Source organism: Condylostylus longicornis, unplaced genomic scaffold (assembly GCF_029603195.1).
Source record: "Condylostylus longicornis isolate FDR11 unplaced genomic scaffold, ASM2960319v2 ptg000107l, whole genome shotgun sequence".
Classification (NCBI taxonomy): Eukaryota; Metazoa; Arthropoda; class Insecta; order Diptera; family Dolichopodidae; genus Condylostylus; species Condylostylus longicornis.
In genome coordinates this window covers 3,879,307-3,902,314 of record NW_026578075.1, presented here as the reverse complement: position 1 = coordinate 3,902,314, position 23,008 = coordinate 3,879,307, and the positions used below count along the sequence as shown (strand labels likewise).

At 23.7% G+C, this 23,008-nt stretch overlaps 2 protein-coding genes across 3 annotated transcripts; both read left to right on the top strand.

Moving 5' to 3' along the window:
- Positions 1 to 221: 221 nt before the first annotated feature.
- Positions 222 to 10,618, top strand: LOC129614401 (NADP-dependent malic enzyme). The gene is made up of 9 exons (XM_055528987.1): positions 222 to 415; positions 3,795 to 3,978; positions 4,050 to 4,390; positions 5,013 to 5,568; positions 5,627 to 5,770; positions 5,869 to 6,021; positions 6,331 to 6,625; positions 6,711 to 6,876; positions 10,261 to 10,618. Exons 1-9 carry the CDS (start codon positions 399 to 401, stop codon positions 10,268 to 10,270), a joined length of 1,866 nt encoding a protein of 621 aa, XP_055384962.1. The 5' UTR covers positions 222 to 398; the 3' UTR covers positions 10,271 to 10,618.
- Positions 10,619 to 11,528: 910 nt separating this feature from the next.
- On the top strand, positions 11,529 to 22,221 carry LOC129614402 (MFS-type transporter SLC18B1-like). Of its 2 annotated transcripts, XM_055528988.1 has the most exons (10): positions 11,529 to 11,725; positions 18,921 to 19,109; positions 19,494 to 19,622; positions 19,689 to 19,875; positions 19,961 to 20,267; positions 20,338 to 20,433; positions 20,637 to 20,788; positions 20,868 to 21,009; positions 21,076 to 21,213; positions 21,956 to 22,221. In XM_055528988.1, exons 1-10 carry the CDS (start codon positions 11,606 to 11,608, stop codon positions 22,047 to 22,049), a joined length of 1,554 nt encoding a protein of 517 aa, XP_055384963.1. In that variant the 5' UTR covers positions 11,529 to 11,605; the 3' UTR covers positions 22,050 to 22,221. The 2 variants fall into 2 exon arrangements, with proteins under 2 accessions (XP_055384963.1, XP_055384964.1); XM_055528989.1 differs by lacking the exon at positions 21,076 to 21,213.
- The last annotated feature ends 787 nt before the right edge of the window (positions 22,222 to 23,008 follow it).

Genomic DNA, 23,008 nt, shown 5'->3' with positions numbered 1-23,008 from the left:
TATTCGAAAATTGAAAGGAAACTAATTTTGAAATATTTTTTCATCTATTTTTCATGTATTTCCTTGTTTCATTTGAAATTTCTTCATAGCACCTTCTTATATCCATTTTACCAATCAAAAGTTTCAATAATTTTTCGGTGTTCAACTTCAAAATTCTTGATGTATTTAGGGATATATAATGTCATTAAAAATTTAAATGTCATAACTTATTATGATAAAAAAAAATTGTTTCAGTATAAATTTATCGTTTTGCAGGAAGTTTTTGCTTAAATTTCAGCTACCTAAAATTAATATATAATTAGAAGAAATAAATAAATTTTGGAAATAAGATATTTAAGTATATTTTTAATTATACATAATTTATCCTATTGTGTTTATCAACAAATTAGGGGAACAAGATGTTTTCAAACCGGGTGTAAGTCGAAATTTATTTTTTTTAAAAAACTAGAATTAAAATATATTTCAAAATTTATAAATATAAATAAATTATTTACAATGTTTCTAATCCCTTTAAAAGAAAAAGCAAGAGATTGTTCTGTAGTTTAGTCAGAATTTTTTTTTATAAAATTATTATTTCAAAGTGTTTATGTAATCGTTTTAGTTTTAGGTTCTAATTTTAAATTTAGTCTGGTAAATTTTAAAATGATTATTAAAAAGTAATAAAAATTTTGAGTGGTTTTTCCGGCTTTTCAACATTTTCATTTTCAAACTTTAGAAACAAAATTTATAATTTCCGAAATATTTGAATCTTAGAAACCATATATTTTATCGTATTAGTTACATGTATACTCTTACATATGCATATATGAATGTATGTATAAAAATATATAATATTTTTTTGCATATAGATACATATGTTCATATGTATGTAGATTGATATCCAACTTTTTTCAATTTTGTTTGATAATATCATATCTACCTTTTTCATTATGTATTTTAAAACAGAAATAGAGATTGCGCACATTAAATTTTGTGCAAAAGTCAAATTTATTAAATTTCTTTAGTGGATGGTGGAGTTAATAAATAACATTCTAGTTGTTGAGTAAGTTGAGTTCTAGAATATCAGAAATATCAGATGATAAAAATTGTAAACATTAGATTGTATTTTACGCAAAAACTTAATTGTTGTATTAACTTGGGACATACTTATCCATCTATGTACATACATATGTATAACAGTATATGTAACACGAAAATATATCCTTTTTTTATACTATTTTTTTTACTCTACAAAATCTCCGTACATACATCTAAGTACTTGAAATTTATAGCAGAAAATTAAATAAAAATAGTTAAAAGCACATTCCGCTGTCTTTTTCCTTATACAACATAATATTAGATATATGTACATACATATATATGTTCATTCAATAAAGAAGAAAAGCTGATATTCTGCGAAAACAAAGCTATACATACATACCATAGATACATATGTATGTACAAACATGCATGTACTTTTTTCAATGCATAACACTAAATATATTTTACGACTTTCGTTTAAAAATTAAAAATCTAGGTGCCTATATATGAAATGTATGATTTAAAATTTCTAGAAATTTTAACTTAAGTTCTAGAACCTAGACTCTTTTAAGATATTTTAAAATTTTTTTTGCAATGTATATACGTACATATGTACATAAGTACAAATTCACATTGTAAATTTCCGATTATTTCAAATTAATTTCTTACATAATATAAAACTAAATTTATTCAACCACAATATTTAAGCATTTGAAATTAAATTTAAAATTAGGATATTGTATTAGACTAAAAGTACATATGTATATGTATATTCGGATATTTATATTGAAAGTGACCAAGGTTTATTTCAGTTCTGTTTGGGTTTAAAGTAACCTAAAATCAGTTATGCAACAAAATAAGTTTAATTTCAAACTATTTACATTATCATTATTGCTTTAGAAATAAAAACGATTTGAAACTGTAAGTGGATTTAGGTCACTTTCAAAATAAACCATCCAATTAATTTGAATAGTTTTTAAATTTATGTTTTTAGAATTTTTATAATAATATTGGAAACAATTTCAATAAACTTAAAAATAATTTTTTTTCCATTAGTTTTAAAAAATCATTTTATCAAGAAATCAGATTTGTACTATTTTTTTTTTGTGCCATGGCATTCGCAAATATGTTCCATGTTATTTCTACGATTCTATGGTTCCATTATTCGCATTTTGTATCATGTTATTCGCAGATATAAATTTAATGTGGAAAATCAGTTTACACAACAATTGTATCTGCATAATGTTTTAAATTCTATTATAAATTAAAAAAATGTATAACGCATACCACCAATTAGATTGATTCTATAATTATCTTTTTTATGACGAAAAATAATTAAAAACCGTAAAATACTCCAGACTATATAAAATAAAATTTATCCAAAAATAAATTTTTAAAACTTATCCCTTCATCTATGAATCGTTAAAAAATATTTAAAATAATAAAAAAAAACATCGAATCATAAAATTCAAGCTAAAAAGTTTCGAATTTAAAATACGCCGTTCTTGCTTTTGAGGTAGTTCTTTGAATCATGTATACATGTTTGTTAATACCCCCTAGTTTTAACCACAGCTTCATAGTCTGTTTGGTATCGAGTTTACTCATGTTTTGTTTTTTGTTAGTAAGCAGAAATGTTGCTTTCGATAATTTTAACTTCTTTTAAAGGAGGAAATTTGTTATACTTTATTTTCGATAATTTTTTTTAGGTTTTTTCAATAAATGCTTCATTGCTTTTAAGTATGGTGGACTGGAGTGGATATTTCATCAAAAGCATTTTGAACAATCATCAAAAGATCTCAGATCACATTATCGTTGGATATTTCGAAACTCCTTTTTTGGGTTAAAATGCTGACAAAAATTTTACATGTAATCTTCTTGGGTTTCATCATATTTGAATTTCAAATTATTTATTTTTCTTACAATAATCTTGACTCAAATTGTTTCAATTATAAACATCTATTTTAAAGTAATATTTCTGCCAATTGCAAAACTAGCAAATTTATCTACTAAATACATTTTTTAAAACGTAATGATATTTAATATAATTCAAAATCCATACTTAATATGAGTAATAAACTTTTTTGAATCTGTAAATACAATGATATTAACTAAATATAATAAAAGGCAATTTAAATTTGTATAAAATATAACAATTTTTATTCTAATATTTCAATTCTAATATTAATATAACCTTCAGTGTATATATAGAAACATATACATTTAATTTAAACTTCGTTTGCAATTTCCTACTGAGAAATTAATTTCTTATTCTGATATCATAACTTGTAGATCATATTTTATGCTGGAAAATATAATGAGATTCCAGAAGGGTGTAACATGAATAGACGATAACGTGAATATTGAAAATTAAAAGCTTAATAAGTTTGTAAAATTAAATTATTAAAATTAAATTGATGTTTTTTTAAAAAAAATTTTCAATTTTTCTTATATTATTCTCCATACATTTTGTATATTGTTTATAAATTTTCTTGTATATAATCCCTTCCCAATTATAAGGGGACGAAAAAAGACTGTATTTTAGAATTCGATAAAAAAAGATTATTTTTCAATGTTTATGGTGTTTCTATCTAAATAAAAAGTCTAAGTTTTGGAGAACTATGTAAAGAAAAAATTTATTTGTATATTATTTATTTAGGTGAATTTCAGACTAAGGATTTGACTTGCAAGATAGCTCGTTAACCAACTTTTAAACGCTAAAAAATTAGTATTAATTATTTTAACTTATGTATTTTAAAGATTGAATATTTCTGTAGGAACCATGTTCGGAATCTAGCCAACGCAAAGCTTTCTTGCCTTACGGATACTTCCGTTTTAAGTGCACTACGATTAGATAATCAGAAAAAAAATATAAGACAGTATCATGAAGTACAAGGTGACATTATTTGCCCAAACATAGTCAAAGGAATTGATTATATAAAAGATCCTCGATTGAATAAGGTGTGTAATGGTATAGATAGCGTTATATTATCTGCTGATTTAATTGTTTTTTGTTTTTTTTTTTTTTATAGGGGTTGGCATTTACCCTTGAGGAACGCCAAATTTTAGGTATACATGGATTGCAACCTGCAAGATTTAAAACTCAAGAAGAACAATTAGAACTATGCAAAATATCTGTAAGCAGATATACTGAAAATCTTAATAAGTACCTGTATTTATCCGATTTATCAGATCGTAACGAAAAATTATTTTATCGTTTATTGGCTGAAAATGTAGAAGAATTAATGCCAATAGTTTATACTCCCACCGTAGGTTTGGCATGTCAAAAATTTGGTTTAATTTACAGAAGACCAAGAGGTTTATTTGTCACAATCAGGGATCGCCACCACGTCTACGATGTTCTGAAAAATTGGTAATTTACTCGTTTTTTTTAATTTTAATTTTTGTTTTAAAAAATTGGAAATTTCTCTCTATCAATTGATTTATTAAAAGACTTAAGCTTGCATAGAAATCTTTTTTTCTTAATCTAAAATTTTTGATATTAAATATGAGTCTAGAAGTTTAAACATTGATCTAAACTCGTAATACATTTTAATATTTGTTTATTGTCAAGTTTTTAAATAGAATGTAAACATTGAGAAATAAAAGATCACTAATTATTCATTATATTTTTTATAAAAGCTTCCTATACTACTAAAATAACTTTCATATAAGTAGAATTTTTCAAAGCTTTTCGCCATATATAAATTATACGAAAAATTTAGAAGGCGCTGGTCATATTTGGTTCTAATTATAAAAAAATATCTATTTTAAAATTACTAATTTTTAATTGAATAATTTAATTATGAGTAGTATTCTAACAAAAGAAAAACAGAAAAATTCAAAACATAATTTCGTAAAACGAAATAAATTTCACACTAATTTTGCGCAAGCTAAATTTTGCACTTTACTATAAATGAAACTTCACATTAGTACGGGTACGATTCTTTTGCTGTCGTATTATCGTTTTTTAAATAATTTTTCAACCCTTTAAGGCCTGAAAATGATGTCAGGGCTATTTGTGTTACCGATGGAGAGCGCATTCTTGGTTTGGGAGATTTGGGTTCATGTGGAATGGGTATTCCTGTAGGTAAACTTGCTTTATATACTGCTTTAGCTGGCATAAAACCTCATAAATGTTTGCCAATTCAAATTGATGTTGGAACAAATAATAAGGATCTTCTCGAAGATCCACTTTATGTTGGCTTAAGGCAGCCAAGAGTTACTGGAGCAGAATATGACGAATTCATTGATGAATTTATGCAAGCCGTGGTGAAACGTTGGGGTCAACATTGTCTCGTTCAATTCGAAGATTTTGGAATATCAAACGCTTTCAGATTTCTTGAGAAATATAGAAATTTATACTGCACATTTAATGATGATATACAGGGCACTGCCGCTGTAGCTGTAGCTGGGCTATACGCATCTGAAAGAATAACAAAAAAAAAGCTATCTGATCATGTTTATTTATTTGCTGGGGCAGGTGGTGCCTCACTTGGAATCGCAGATTTAACTTGTAAAGCTATGCAACTTGAAGGAATTTCAATAGAGGTTTGATATAAATTTAATTATAACGAAAAAATAAATATAATTTGACTGTGCACTAAAGGAAGCTCGATCAAAGATTTGGATGGCAGATATTGAAGGATTGTTAACTACTGATAGAAATGTTACCCCACAGCAAAGGGTTTTTGCTAAAAGTCATGAGCAACTAAAAAGTTTGGAAGAAATTGTCAATCAAATTAAACCTACAGTAAGCTATAGATTATAACAATGAAACACGAAAAATAAATTCAAAATAAATTCAAAATTCACAATATTTATGTATTTCACCAATATGTTTTAATATAGGTTTTAGTTGGTGCTTCCGGTGCTCCCAACATTTTCAATGAGAAAATTCTAAAAACAATGGCAGCGAATAACGATCGGCCAATTATATTTGCATTGTCAAATCCAACTACCAGAGCCGAATGTACAGCTGAGTCAGCTTACAAAAACACTGATGTGAGTAATATCTATTTCTTAGTAGCCAAAATTAGTTTTCGTTCGAATATACAAAAAAATTTTTATTTTCCAAAATGAACTTTTAATATTTTTAGTTTGTTAAAGTACTTTTTTTTTATTAAATTTAAAAATATTTTGTAAACATTTCAATTTATCACTTTTTAACGATTGACCGTTAACAATTAATGATACTTTAATGATATAATGATGCTATTTTTTTTTAACATGTATTTTAATCACTCTAACATTATTGTGTATACATACTTTATATGGGAAAAATTTTTTTCAATATTTCTTGTTTTTTGAAAGGGTCGAGCTATTTTTTCATCTGGTTCACCATTCGGGACTGTTGAACATGGTTCGAAGGTGTTTAAACCGGGTCAAGGAAATAATGCCTATATATTCCCTGGTGTAGCACTTGGTGTAATTTGCACAGAAACTCATCATATACCAGATGATATGTTCCTAATAGCTGCACAAGAACTTGCTCAATTTGTAAGGCAAGAAGATTTAGATGCTGGTTCTCTTTATCCGCCTTTGAGCAAGATTCGTGAGGTTTCAATGAAAATTGCGATCGGTATTACCGAATGTGCATATGCAAAAGGTAACACATATGTAAAATTTAAATTTAAATAGAATCGTTATGAAATTTTATTGTATTATTTTAAAAAATTTTTTTTAATTTTTAGGACTTGCTGCAACATATCCTGAACCAACCGATAAGAAAAAGTGGCTTGAGGAACAGCTTTACAGTTTCAATTACGAATGTTCTTTACCAATAACATGGAATTATCCTGAACTGCCACCAATTAAAACCCGAAAATTAGAGCCTACAAAACTTTTTGACGACAAAAAGTAAAGTATCGCATTTTACACTAACAATGTTTGCTCTGAATTACAACAAACTACAAAAAGATTTGTGTTTCCTACTGTTTAAAAAAATTCTTAATAAATGTAATTTGCAGGACCCGCTTAAATTTCTCATTGGCTATATATACATATATAACTATTTAATTCTCATTAATCTTTTCGGAATATTTAAATTTATTGCAAAAAGTCACGCAAAAATTTTCTTAAGACGTTCCTTCTTTATTTGCAAAGAGAAAAAAAGCTATAAGCAAAAATGTTTATGCTTGATTCCTGAAACATAAAATTTGGTTTTAATCTTCGTGACTCTTTTGATTTGGTGTTATCACCAAATATTATTCATATTTGTGCACGTATACCTATTTATATATACCCTCTTCTATGTGAATTATGTCTTATTTTAGCAAAGTTAAAAATTTGTAGCTGAAAATTTTATAAAACAAAGTTAGGCGAATGATAACTTAAACAAAGCAACAAAATAATAAAAACATTATTTGGAAATTACGTGAAAAATAGATCTTGATTTGTGTAATTAACATCGTTAACTTAAGATTTTCACAATAAACCTAAAAATTTTAATTGTTAAAGTATAACATTTTGAATTAATAACCATCTTTTACATTTCAAAAAGTTATCCATTCACTTTGCATGGTATGTCAAGACTTTATTTTATTACATATGTTTATAACCAAAATGTTTTAAAATGAATGAATTTGCTTAATTATTTAGTTAAGCAGTTTTCGTTATCGATAACTTTATTACAAAAGCTTAGAAATTCGTTTTTCTTAAAGTTTATATAAAATATTGTTAGTATAAACCATTAGTTGAACATGTTAAAATTTCTTTATTATAATATTAGACAAGTAATAATAGATCTTGAAGATAAACAAATTTAAATACTGCCGATTAGCACAAACTTGGTCAGTTTATTAAAATAATTCAAATTATTCAAAACATCTAATATATAACCAACTAGCTAGATAATGAAAAATTCGGCTATTAAATTTTTTACAATAATGAATTTTATTATTCAATTACGTACTTAAAAAATTAGTAAAATATTAAATAATTAAAAATGTTCTTTACATTTTTACTTCCTTTTGATATAAAATGAGATATTTAATACACTATTTTGTAGAAATAGATCAAGAGGTTTTGCTTGTAAGTGAACGTTATATCCCAATTGCACAGAAACAACTAAATAAATAAAACTGGCTTTGGTTCAAATAATGTAACAATTAATAGAAACAAATACATGTGTACTTTTTTATGATCCAATTCTAATCATAAAAAAATATATGTAAGACGTTGATTTTATATTTTTTAAATACAAAGAAAATTTTAGATTTTCAAGCAGTCATATTCTAAATATTAATACTTTAGTCAAAATGGCTAATTTTTTTGAAAGCCCTTTCTTGAATTAGGATTTAGTAGGATTTTTAGTAGTTTGTCAGCAAACTTATTTCGTCTTTTGTGTAGTTTAAGTTTATATTTTTCAATTTCATATTGAAACTTTCTATTTATAATTTAATTAATTCTGTAAAAATTTTATGCTGTAAAATTCTGTTAAAAAGTATATTTTCTACCTTGTTTATTATATGAAGTATTATTGTTTTTAAAACAATTTGCAAACTGTGTCAATAAAAATAATGTTATCTTTATTATAGCAGGCACTTATTAAAATGCTTTTACGCTAGTCAAATCAAACTTTAAATTTCTTGTTATTTTTTGAAAAATGAGAGTAAGTAGGTAATAAACTTTAAGTCCGTATTTTACTTACAAGAAAAAATTTTTTTTATGTCTTAAATTTAACTCTACTTTATTCACATCGGTTCTAATTAAGAATTGAAATAAAATAGATCAAAATTTTTTTAATTTAATTGAAAATGCAAATATGTATTTATTTTTTTTACTGAATTGAATGAAAACTAAATAAAAATAAGGATTTTTATAAAATTTTTTCTTGTAGTTTTTACGATTCAACTTTTGTTAATTTTACAATATAAAAGTGGTTCTTTTATTAGAAAGCATTAGCAATTTTGATGGCAATGAATTTATTTTTATTAAAAGATTTAATAAATTAAAATAATGTAATAACATACTTAATATTTTCAAAATTTGTTAGTAAATTGCGAAGAACATTTTATGAATTGGGGTACAAGACAATTCTTATTTGAATCAAATTATATATTTCAAAATTATGAACTTTCACTCAAGTTTCGAACATTGCACCATTAAAGAAATCTATCGCAAGAAAAATTTTAATGCTTTCAAATTTCTTTTGATGTACGTTTCAATGAATGAACCAGAACTGTTAATTTTTCTTAACAATTACTTAAGAAAAACAAGTTATTATTTTTTTGAAAAACTTTGTATTCTATCAATTATCTCATTTTTCATTTACACAAAATTATTGTCAATACTTTTATGTGTAATTTGTACTATTAAAATTCTAATTATTTAAAAAATATAAATGTATTTCATAACATAAATAAATGTGGTTAAATAGTTGTTATTATAGAAAAAATAAAATAATTTATTTGAAAATTTCATAATGTTATTATTGTTTTTTTTTACATAATTTAATTATATAAATTGTGATTTTCGTTATGTATCCCAATTATAATGGTCAGATTTTGTATGTTTCTAATAATGTTATAACATCAAACATTAAAATCGTTTTTCTTTGATTTTAACCAACTTACTCGTATCAACAAATATGTAAGTATTTTGTGCAATATTTTTAATATAATAAAATATATATAAAATATATAAAAAAATATTTAAATTACAAAAGCAGTTTTCTTGTATAAAAATATTGAATTTTTTAATTTATTCAATATTTTTAAACTTTTATTTCAGTTTTTTTATATAACAGTAAAGTTAAGCTGTAAACATAGCCTAACTTCACTGTTATAGCATAAGTGTTAACTTAACAAATTATAAAAAAAAATGTAAAAGTTGATGTCTTAAATTAACATCAATGCAAATTCTTATAAAATTGTAAATGAACATTTTGTATCTATTCTTTTGAAGAAAGGTATGCTAGATATAAGATAAGATCGAGAGTAGGGAGCCTGCTAAGTAAGATTGGCATGAACATTTAGTAAATAATTAAAATATTAATGAATAAGTATTAATAACTTTTGTTATACTACATGTAATACATATATTTTCTCAAATTGCGATTTTATTAAGAGCATTCAATTTTTAAATATTTAATTCCTGTTCAGAGTAATGGAACTATTTTGTATTAATACTAATTCTTGATACATAAATTTTGCTGTTTTAATGTAAAATTATGTATGTATGTAATTATTTCTATTTATTAAAAATTTATTATTAAAATAATATTTACTTATTTGTTTTTAGTGAGGAGTAAGAGGAAGTACGGTCAAGTTACAGAAGTTTAATTGAAGTTTTTCAATCAATGATGTTGTGACATAACATACATAGAGAGATTCTTGGGACTCAAAAATCGTCAATTGATTTTTAACGATTTTTCCAGAAAAAATTTACATTAAATTTTATTTCGATTGATATTTAAAAACAAAACTAAAAAATTAAAATATTAATTTTAAATTACTAAAATTTGCACTTAAATATTACATTATTTGATTTTATGGCCCTCATGGAAGTAGAATACATACATGCATACGCATACATATTGCTCAACTATTTATTTATTCCGACTTCTTTTAACAATTTAAAAAATTTTCTTTAGTTTCACAAAAATAAAATTTTGTTTTTGGTAATTAATTTGTTTTGATTTTTTCAAGATCGTTCTGTAATGATTGTTATGCAATTTGCTTTAACTCTTTATTATAGGCTATTGGATTCCCAATTTTTAGTTCTTAATCTTTTATGCTAGTTTATTCACCGCTCACAACTAGTAATGATAATTCTAGATAGTTTCATTATTTAGTCATAATTCTAGAATGCTTCATGAGATTATAGGTTTTCCTTTGAAAATTCTTTCGATTGGTGCATTGAAAAGAATTTTAGAGCAAAAGTTTTTTAAAGCAGTCGTAGAATGTGACGCCAAAAACCTTTTGCATGAATTATCCAAAAACTTAAGATTTAAATGATTCAATTTTGTGCTATGTCAACTTATAATTTTTACAGATTTCATAGGAAAAAGTTTAGTTTTTAATTTATGTATATTATACATTCACATATTTCTTTCCAGTATCAAGTTCTCTTATCGTTCTATTTCGTTGCTTTAATTTAATATTTTTGTGCACACTGGTAACATTATAATAAATATTATAAAGATTAACAAAATATGCATAAATATGGAGATTAACCGAAAATCAGTATTTTTGCCTTTTGAATAAATACCGAAGAAAATTATAAAGAGAGAAGAGCTAATTAATTTTCTATAATTATTCTGTTTTATTATCTTTTCGATTTTAAAAATAGTACGGATTCGATCAGTTAAGAAGGGATCGTTGTCTAGGCTAAAGATATAGGCAAAACGCAACAAAATAAATAAAATATATTTTTAAAAAATAAAGTCATATATTTACAAATATTTATTTTTCTTTTTGTTTTTTTTTTTTTTGTTGGTATTAAATTAAAATAATTGATAATAAATAATTAAAAGAAAAACAGAATAATTAAAATAGGATATGTATTGTTTTGTATAAAAAAGAATTGTGAAAAGAATTTTAATAGTCCCTCTTGGAAAATTTGAATGAAATTTTAATGCTGAAATATGATTTTTCCAAATGTAAATTTTACAAAAAGACAGTGGCTAACGCTATTGGTTATCGGTTTAGCTGATTTTTTCAATGCAGTTTGTGTTAGTTTACAAGCACCATTTTTCCCACATGAGGTAAGTTATATAAAATTAATTTATAATATATGAACAGGCAATTAATAATTACATCGATAAAAATTTTATTGCATTCATTTTTGTTTTATTAAATTTTTTTTTATGAAATTTTGAAAACATGATGTCAACAATTATCGTTTGTTTCGGGAAGTTTCGTTGAAACGATAAAAAAAATGTGTAAAATGAATAAATGCCGTTTTAAAATGTATATTGGTGTTACCAGAAAAGAGTATTAAACTTAATATAGTGCGTATGTAATTTAAATTTTTAGAAATATAAATGCGAACATTTTTCAAACAAATAAGTTGAATTTAATGTATATGTAAAATAATAAAAAGTAAAAATTAGGTTTTTAATAAAAATTTAATTATGGTAGAATTTTGGGCGTTCAGTAAATTTAGAAAAATTTGCACATTTTAATATTCGAAAGTTTCTGATAGAATAGAGGGACAAGTATAGGCAAAATAAAGTGAAATTCTATTTTTTTTTTATTCTGTATACGAGATTTCTGTATTTTTTATATAAAAAAAATTTAAAATTATCGTAATCTGCGTTAAACTCATAATTAATGTAAGAAAAACATAAATATATATATATATCTTAAAATATTTTTTCATTGATTGGATAAGAGATCAAGTGTCTTCACAAATTGTTTGCAAAGTAAGATATACTTGAAATAGTTGGGGCCATAAAGATAAAAAAAATTAAATATTTAGAATAACATATTAGTAACTAATAATGCAATTAAAGAGGTAGTACCTATAAAAAATAAACCAATGTTAACATTTGACCAATAATTACATAGGAGGCTTCTACAGTCTGGGCTCCAATTCATTATTGTGAATAATAAAATTTTTATAAATTGTAATATTAAGTTATGATAATTTTTTATTGGAAATCAGAATACAGGAATAAATAAAAATGCAAAAAATGTTATTTACATAAATCCATACATATACATAAGCATGAGTTATAATATTTCATTCTTATATACATAGGTATAACACTTGAAGTCCTAATTTTTTAAAGTAATAAAATAATATAATGTAAGTGATAATGATAAATTATAATTAATGAAGGAAAGTTAAAAAATTTTATATTAAAGACTAAATTTTATATGCTATGTGCATGCACAACATATATATAAGAATAAATATTTTTAGCTGTTATAAATACTATTTAATTTTTTATTAAACCATAAACTAATAAACCATATAGAAATTTAATTTAAATTTTATTACTACGTCTTTGCAATTCTTAAATGTATGTTGCCATATAACACGAATATTAAAGCAATCATTATCGATATGCTATTCTAAAAATAATATTTTCAAATATATAATAAAGATCACTAAATAATAATATGTATGTAGTTCGCGTTCATTTTTTTACTATTACTCTAATTTACTTTGTAATCATTTTTTCGTTATCATTTAATTTTTCTCGTTAAAACTGATTTGATTAATAATTAATTTTTTTATTATTTTTTTTTTCTTTTTTAAAATGCAATGTAATGTCAGTGGTATTTATTTTTGTGCATGTTGTATACGTATGTATACATATATACAATAGATTTTATTTTGTTAAACACATGCACGTTTTATAAATATTTTATATTGCATATTGCCTAGTTTTAAGTCATATAGTCTTTATGCATAAGTACCTTGAATTATTTGATCCATTTTACTTTTTATTTTACTTTTCTGTAGAATATTTTATATACAATTTCTAATTTGTTACAATAAATAAGCAGGTATTATATGGAATAGACATGTAAATAACAATATTCGAATAATATAGATAATTACTTTTACAAATGCCAAAATATCAGCATGAAACAAATTCATTTCAATTATTTTTTTTTGTGTTTTTAAAACAATAAAATTTTATAGGTATTGTAAAATAAATATTTAACTTTTAAACTTTAGGGCTTTATTCAACTAGAAAAATTAAAGTCCGTCACGTAAATCATGATATTTCAATCATTGATGTTTTATCAATCATGAACAGACAATTAAGAAAAGGATATTTTAATAAAGAAAAATTTTTTATTATCGTATAATGTTGCATACATTTAGGCGAAATTCTTTAAATGATAATTTAAGCAAAAAGTTTTGAACTAGCAAAAAGGATTGAATTAAATTGCTAATTAAAGTAGTTAAGCATAAAATAAGACACGTAAAGTATACACCATACAAAGATATTTGGAAATCTGTAATACAAGTAATACAAAGTTGAGATATATTTTTTATAAATATATAAGTTTGAAATACTTTTCTAGTTTTTCAAAAGTATCCTCAAAATCTTAACCTTAAACTCATTAAAACTTCAGAAAGTATATAATTTATAGTACCAATATTTCAGTTTTCAGTCAATGAAGGTGTTAATTTTTGCCTTATTTAATATTGAAATTTTTTTTTAATTACCATATCTAATTTAATTAATAACTTCAGCATCATAATGGGTAGAAAGACGCTTCACTTATCAAATTAAATCTTCAGACTTGAAGTTAATATAAATTTTAGTTCTATTGTAATGCCAATTTGAAAAAACAGTGCGGTTTAATCCTCCTTATAGTTTTAAATTTTATAACTTATGTCATAACAAAATTTGACAATATAAAAATAACTTGTGTAGATAATAATACGAGCTATGAACTTTAAAAATCATATTTAAGGAAAAAAAACAAAAACTACCTAAATTGAATTTGGGCATGACTTGGTATTTTTGAACTTGTTATTTCCATACAAAAATTTCATTTCCTTATATAATAAGGGTGAGTGTATTCGCAATGGTAAGGGTATTTTGGCATGCTTTTACTCTAAGTATTCTTATTTAGTTAGATTGTATTATGAATTTATAGTTATAATTATTTTCCTGCATTATATTTGAACATATGTACATTCAGAAGTATATTGTTTTTATTGTAAATTCCTATAAGATTAAAATATGATAATATGTGGGTATATTTGATTTCATTTTATGCGCACTTATTTAATTTTTCTAAATTTATTATGTGTATATGTATTTAATATGTAATAAGTATTTATACATTAATATTTTATGAATATCAAAATATTAGAAATAATCTAATGTTATAAATTCAACATCATATTAATTGTATGTATAAAAATTGATATATGTATACTAAAACTAATCAACATGATTAATGCCTTTACACTTAATCTTCTCTCTTAAGTATTTGAAAGGATCACAACAGAAATATAAATGTTTCAAGAGACTATAATAATTAGTGTTAATGATTCTAAATTCTATTAGTCAATTCCATACTGAAAATTTCATTTTTGATATTCATATTCTTTCTCCATCTATTCTTATCAGCATTTACAAACATAAAAACATTAATTTTGTATACAGTTTTCAAATAAATGCAAAAATTTTTTATTATTGGTGACATATAGGTGAAAGTTTCATTTAAATGCGGTCTCATTGATTTTTATCTTAATATTATAATTTTTATAATTAATTAAATATTAAACATTATCATATTTTGTAATCTTGCCATTTCGTTCTAAAATCATTTTAAACGTCGTAATGACATTAGATTGTGTTGCGTTTAAATAAATTTCTATTGCGCTCATATTAAAAAAAAAACCTTATTTATTGTTTTGCTTCTTGTGTATTTTTTTTTTGTTTCTTCAAATAAGCAATCTTTGAAATTATAAAAACATGACTCCGACTAGACTAAATAAGATAAGGATTTTTTTATTTTTGATTTTAACGAAAAAAACAAAACAAAAAAATTTTCATTCTAAAAAATCTCTGCTTAAATTTAAAATCAATAATCTGTATTGCAGACTTTCGTATCAGTTTTATATAATTAATTATATAATTAACTAAAATTTAAAATGAGAAAATGCTATCTTATTAAAAAAACTTGATTTATTGAGAATAATATTTTTGTGCATCAACTTACTTTTCACATTTTTTTGATAAACCGTCAATATTTTAATGAAACTGTTAAGTTTTTACTTAAAATAACTTGCATATAAAGATGTACATATATGTACATATGTAAATGTCTTTCCAAATAAATAAATAAAAATAAATAAATAAAATTCTTAATGAGCACAGGGTGGGAGTATTTATGAATACCTTGACCGCTTTAAATATTTTTAATTTAGTTTTGAAAAGGAAAATTTTCTTTTATTTGCTATAAAAATTCAAATCAATAAAATTGAAATTGTAGGTAGAACATAGGACTTTATCAAAATTTTTGAATTGCATTTTGTTTTGGGCGACGCACTTTATTTACGACCAGCATTTTCTATTACATTTCCTTTTTAACTGTGAGTTCTACCCTAGTACCTGCCTGGCTATTGTATTATTTACGATTCGAAAAGTGTGAGTTATAGTCACGTTTATAGGCTTCTGGTGCCTAATCACAAATAGTTCATTGTTTGTTATTGTTTTGGGTCTAAATATTCCACATATTCTCAGGCATCTGTTCTATTTGAAACATTGTTAAACAATAAGAAAAAAAAATTCTTATGTTACAAAAGTAGTGGTACTCTAAAATTTAATAAAATATCAAAACATGGTAATTCATGTTTACATATAATACAACAATATTTCAATAGTACAACTAACAAAACATTGTTTACACAAAAAAAATCTTATCACGCAAATAATTCTTACAAACTATTCACGTTCCAGCTAAGCGGATATAGTATTTGACATGTGGCGCTTACTATATTTACTTATTTTAAATATAATTATTAAAAAAAAAATAGATTTTTTGTAAGATTATTAATTTATAAGCTATCAGCAAGTGAAAAACGAAAATGATTGATTGCGTAATGAGAAACTTGAAATGTCTAAGATTAATAAATTTCTATTAAGTATATTCTATTAAGTATGTTTCTATTAAGAGTATAAAATCATAAGATTTAATAATTGAAGTTCATAAATTATAATACATATATATGAGATATATATATGAGAACCCGCTATACGTATAGGTATAGTTCATGTTGTAAGCCAATACAACTTTTGATTCTGATCTATAAGTATGATCATGTTGCATTGACGTAATAATGTAACAAAACTATTAAAGTGAAAACATTTAGTTTGACAGAGGTTATCCGTAAAGATTTAATCACGGTCATTTAACATAGTATAAATATTAGTAATTGACAAGAGTAATGACAAAAAAAAAATATATATATATATATATATATATATATATATATATATATATATATATATATATATATATATATATATATATATACATATATGTATATGCATTCATTAAGAGTTTATTGCATTAAAATATGTGGGGAGACATTACTTAATGAAAATAATAGAATATTTACTGGAAAAGTGGAAAATATATTTCTTTGCAAATCTTGTTACAAATACATATATATATATATATATATATATATATATATATATATATATATATATAAATGCATTGATTTATATTTATGATTTTAGAATTTAAATTAGTTATTGGATAATATTATAAAGATTTGATATAACTGGATGGAAGAAACCATTTTGTTTTTAAATTTCAGTGACAAACAGTTATAGTTCATCAAGCCGAATCGGCATACATATATTATTATATTAAGAAAACTTAATTCAAACTAATAACATGTTTATTTATATTTATTTTTGTGTCATTAAACCACAACATTATTGTAAAAATTAAATATGCAGAGGAAGCTCTTTTACTACATACATATGTATATGTATCCCTTCTCAAGTTAATAAAACTGCAGTTCAGTGTTTTTGTTTTACAACAATATGCTAGCTTATTCAAATTAATTTAATAAATATAAAAAGATATGTATGTATATTTGTGCTTGTAGGGAATTGACATAATGCCGCACCAAATTATTATATCAGTGTTGTCATAATACAATTAAGTTATATTATAAAAATTATAATTTATAATTTAAAATTTGAAAAATACATTTATTATGATAAGGAAAACAATAATTGTTGCTGATTCTATTTTTCTACTATAAGAATTAATTGTAGTAAGAAATACAACTCGATTTTTGGAATATATAAATCGCATGTACATATATGTATGTATGTATATATATACATATATATACATATACTTATAGCTATAAGTATATAATATTATTTATGACGTACAATAAAAGTTCCACAATAGGTTTGCAGGGAAGAAAAATGATGAAATTACAGGGAGTTTATAAGTAATGCACATAATAGATAACAGTAATTATAATTGGAAGCACTTGGTTCAAATTTCAAAAAAAATTTTTTTTTTAATTATATCTGTACATAAATTTAGTATTACAATTGACAAAAAAAATTCAGCTACATATATTGTATTTTGAATTTTATTTCTTATACGGCCATATTTATTCTTAATAACATCCTGTCTTCTTTTTTGAATTAAGCAGAGAAATCAATAGGAAATCAGGGTCATCAGCATGTTGTATGAATGAATTTTTGTATGTTTTTTTTTTCCCTAATTACGCAGTTAAAAATTGTAATTATTTTTCTTTGTAATAATTTATTTATATTGAGTAAAGAAACTTTCAAAAATTTTTAAATATGCTTCTTTTATATGCAAATTTACTAAATTAAAATATAATTGGATGTACATTTATGCAAGTAGTTAGTGTTTGATTAGTGTCAGATTAGTTGTTCAAAATGTGGTTATTATTTCGACTATAGGAAACAGTTAACATTGCAGAATGATTGACATAAAATATGAATTATTTTTTATCAAAACCATTTTTAAACTAATGATGTACTAAGTATGTACATAAAATGTAAAACTAAAAAATAAATTACATATTTGCATTTCGTACTTCAAATAAGGTCAAATGAGATATTTGTAATAAAAGGTTCAATTATAGGTATTTGTTCTTCTTTTTGTTTTAAAAAGTCTTTATTCTTACTTTACTGTGAGAACGAAAGTCACAGTATAAAAAATATACATGTTGATGTACTTACATAGCTGACGTCATGCTAATTAAAATTGATTTGGATAATCGCAATGTTTAAGACAACATCTAATTAAAAAAAAATGGCAACGATTATGTTGACATTTTCTTTGACAACCATTATGTATATGTACAAATGTATGTATAGAGTTCATATAAAAAATTATTGCCTTTTTATGTCTACATTTTTAAACTTATATGGATTAAAATTAAAAAAAAAAAAATTTTATTTTTTATAGGCTGAAAAAAAAGGATGTAACGCAACTGAATATGGTTTGGTATTTGGTGTTTTTGAATTAGTTGTATTTATCATCTCCCCAATTTATGGCCAATATTTAAACCGCATAGGGCCAAAGGTACTTTTTAATGGAGGGATATTTACCACAGGGACATCAGCAATATTATTTGGTCTTTTAGATAAAATACCGGTAAGTACAGATATTTAATGTCAGTGGACGCTTTTTATCTAGTATTGGATTAAGAAACTGAACCAATTTTCTAAAAAAAAATAAAATTTTAAATTTCCAAAAAAAAAAACCCAGTAAATTATTTATTTATTTAAAATATACATTGATGAGTTGATTGAGAACAATTAACTATTAGTTACTTTAAATTCTATTTGAAATCATAGTTAATCTTTGGTTTAAATAAAATCAATATTTCCAAAAATTACATTACCATGTCTGCGAAGATGTCGGTATTGTAGAATACAAAAATAATATTTTGTATAGAATTTCATAGAAGTAGTATTTATATTTGAATTATTACAATTATAAAAACTTTATAATTAAATCATTTTTCCATTTTTATAGGATCACATCCCTTTTATTACTTTAGCTTTCATAATAAGAATCGTAGAGGCGCTTGGTAATGCTGCCTTCTTAACTGCTTCTTTTGCCATAATAGCAAAAGAATTTTCGCAAAATGTGGGTGTGACATTTGTAAGTATTAATATAAGTTTGTAGAAAAAAATCATATTGTTAATAAAAATATTAAATTATTTAAAGGCATCTTTGGAAACGTTCTTTGGATTAGGTTTAATAGTTGGTCCAATGGTTGGAGGTGCACTTTATACAATTGGTGGTTATTTTATGCCTTTTGTAGTTTTAGGTTGTGCATTATTTTTAATTGCACTACTTACATTATGTGTATTACCTCGGCATACCAAAGATGTAGATGATAAAACTAAAGGCTGTAAGTATTTACGATTACTCAAATGTTGTAATAAACTTATATTTTAACCTATAAAACCTTATTTAACTATTCTTATTATATATAGTATCTATGAAAAGTGTTCTAAAAATACCAGGTGTTCTTGTGTGCAGTTTTGGAATTTGTGCAACTAGTGCTTCAATTGGTTTTTTAAATGCAACTTTAGAGCCTCATTTAAGACAATTTAACTTAACTCCAGTTTTATTGGGTGTCGTATTTGTTATAAATGGAGGAATTTATGCTTTGACTGCACCAATTTGGGGATGGATGGTTGATAAAGTATTTAGTCCAAAGCTTGCTTCCTTATTAGGAACATTTTTAATTGGAATAGCATTTTGTGCAGTTGGTCCAGTATCGTTTATACCGTTAGAAACGTTAGTATATTATAAAGAAACGATATAAACAAAAATGTTTTAATTTTTTTATTTAATTTATAAATTATAGAACACTAACCGTCGTTATTTTTGGTCTGGTAGTTCATGGCCTTGGTATAGCAGCTATGCTTGTTTCAAGTTTTGCTGATGCTTTACGTTGTTCAGTGTAAGTTTATATAAGTGTCATACACACATAAATATTGTGATATATAAATATGGGAATAATTCGATTAATTAAGAATACTACCTTATAAGTGTTCTTAATTAATGGCAAGTTGCTCACACCTGGAGATTTAAATATATATATGTCCTCTAATAGTTTCAAGTTAATTATAAAATATTTATTATAAAATTTAAATAAATTTTTAGTGAAAATGGTCTTCCTGATAATATGGAAACTTACGGTTTAATATCGGGATTATGGACATCAACATTCGCTTTAGGTGCTTTTATTGGACCATCTGTTAGTGGAGTGTTGTATGATACAGTAGGTTTTCGGAAAGCTGTAATTTTTATTATAGGTATTTATTAAATTTTTCCATTTCGATAAAGTATTTATTTTTTTATTTAAATTTTGTTTAACTTTTATTTCGCTTTCAGGTCTTAATGTATTAGTTGGACTTACAATAAGTATATTCCTTTGCTTTAATAGACGAAAAAATAGGCAATATAAAAAATTAGTGGACGATGATCGAGGGCATAAAAAACACAACGCAGAAGATGGAATCAAAAATGATCAAAAGTGCGTTAATTAAAAAAAAAACTATTGTTATTTTTTTATCTTGTTTTTCAATATTTTTTATTATAGTGGAAATGCAAAAGGAATAGTTTTATTCTCTTCAGAAACACAAAAAATAGCTGATAATAGTAATCAGATATTACCCTGCTCCTTAACAGATCAATTATACAAAGACAGTTATACAAATTCAAAAAGTCGACTAATTAGGTACAAAATGTTGAATCAAAATAATTAAGAATTTAAAATTTTGTATAAAAAAAAGTAAAACAATACACGAAATTTCATTGAGCTAGGTGATTTTAACCAAATATGAAATTTACTTTCACCTTATATGCGTATTACACTTTTCTTTAACGTTAAATTTAAATTGATTTTCAAAAATATCCCTAAGAATTTAATATGTTATTAACAAATTCATCTAATTTAACAGCCAATTTTCTTAAAATGATATCTTAAGCTTTAATAAGCTATGTTTATTCTACATTTAACATGGAATGAAATTTCCTCATATGTTAAGGCCTTTATAATCTTATTTTGGAAGATTTTTAAAAAATCTTAAATTTTAGTTGTCAGTACGCAGTAAATAAAAATAATTAACTAGTTTTTGGGCAAACGTATATAGATTATACTTTGATCAGGTTTTAGGAGTTTTTAAAAATAATTAAGCAACGAAAGTGATTGCTTTTACGTTCTGTATGAATATTTTGAAGGATTTCATTCAAGTTAATTAGACAAAAATTTTTCTTCTAATTCTCAAATAAATCAATCTTAATAATAAAATGCTTGAGAGTGTTTTTAAGTCTTTTAAAAATCTATAAAAATATTTAAAACATTAATTTATGTGATTTTAATTCGTTTTACTTTTTTATTAAATTTTATTTTTTTTTTCCAATTATTAGTACATTTTACTCATTTTGAATTTTATGAAATTTTTTATAAATATTTTCAGGCCGCCAGAAACTGTAGCTGGGATTAATTGTAGCTCTTATTATGGTAGTATAGATATACAAACAAATGGAACATTACAACAAACACTTTCCTAGTTATGGGAATTTTTAATATTTTTCATAACGATATGTAAATTTTCTAAATTTTAAACTAAAATTCTATTGATTAGAATGATGCATATTTATAATTTAATAAAATAATTTGTGTATATGTTAAGTTACGATATTGTTAAAAAAAGAAAATTTCTACAAAGTATTGTAAAACAAATTTTTATCTTAGTTTTATTTGTGCTCATATTTCTATTTTTTTTTTTGTTTAATTTCAATTTATTTCAATTTCATCTTCTTCAAAACTTTATTATTAGATATTGTAAATAAGACCTTGCAATTATAAATTCAAAATAATTGATATTGAATTCATAATATTATTTTTAAAATATCATAATTACCGACGAGTAGCTTAAATTGAAATTTATAATGGTAAACAGAATTTTATTTTTTACGAGATTTAAAAGTTTCAACTATAGAATTAGCTAAATCAATAAAATTTTAATTCGCCTAAAATAAGGGATAAAAACTAAAAGCTTAGTTCATATTTAAACAGGGTAAGTATAAATTTATTGCAAATTTTTGCTTAATTTAATAAGAAGCTAAATTACATATACAAATATAAATTATTATAGTATAGATATTATAAAATTATTTATATAATTTAGTATTTAATGTTAATTTTTTATCGTTTAGCAAGAAACAGGCGGAAATACCAATCTTATTTCTTTTTACACACCACGGAATTGGCGAATTGAAATTGCAAGGGACCTTTATCGGTTTATCAGTTTTTATAAAAAGCTCGATTTTTTTTATAATGACGGGAGGGGGGGGGGGGTAGTGTTTTGGATCCATTGGCCTGTCTATATGTACCTTACGATATCCCTGTCAACCTAACCAATTCGATAAATCTTTTGTTTATATGACATTGAGTTTAAAAAAAATTTTGTAACTAAAGTTGAATTATTTCATCTACTTTTATCATGGTATTATAGAAAATTTCCACT

Excerpts from the sequence above, each read along its gene's own strand:
- LOC129614401 (XM_055528987.1), top strand. Across the intron at positions 4,391-5,012 it reads TACGATGTTCTGAAAAATTG|GCCTGAAAATGATGTCAGGG; the intron begins GTAATTTACTCG and ends CAACCCTTTAAG. Across the intron at positions 5,569-5,626 it reads TTGAAGGAATTTCAATAGAG|GAAGCTCGATCAAAGATTTG; the intron begins GTTTGATATAAA and ends TGTGCACTAAAG.
- LOC129614402 (XM_055528988.1), top strand. The coding sequence starts at position 11,606 with ATGATTTTTCCAAATGTAAATTTTACAAAAAGACAGTGGCTAACGCTA. Across the intron at positions 20,268-20,337 it reads TCGTTTATACCGTTAGAAAC|AACACTAACCGTCGTTATTT; the intron begins GTTAGTATATTA and ends TATAAATTATAG. Across the intron at positions 20,789-20,867 it reads AGCTGTAATTTTTATTATAG|GTCTTAATGTATTAGTTGGA; the intron begins GTATTTATTAAA and ends TTTCGCTTTCAG.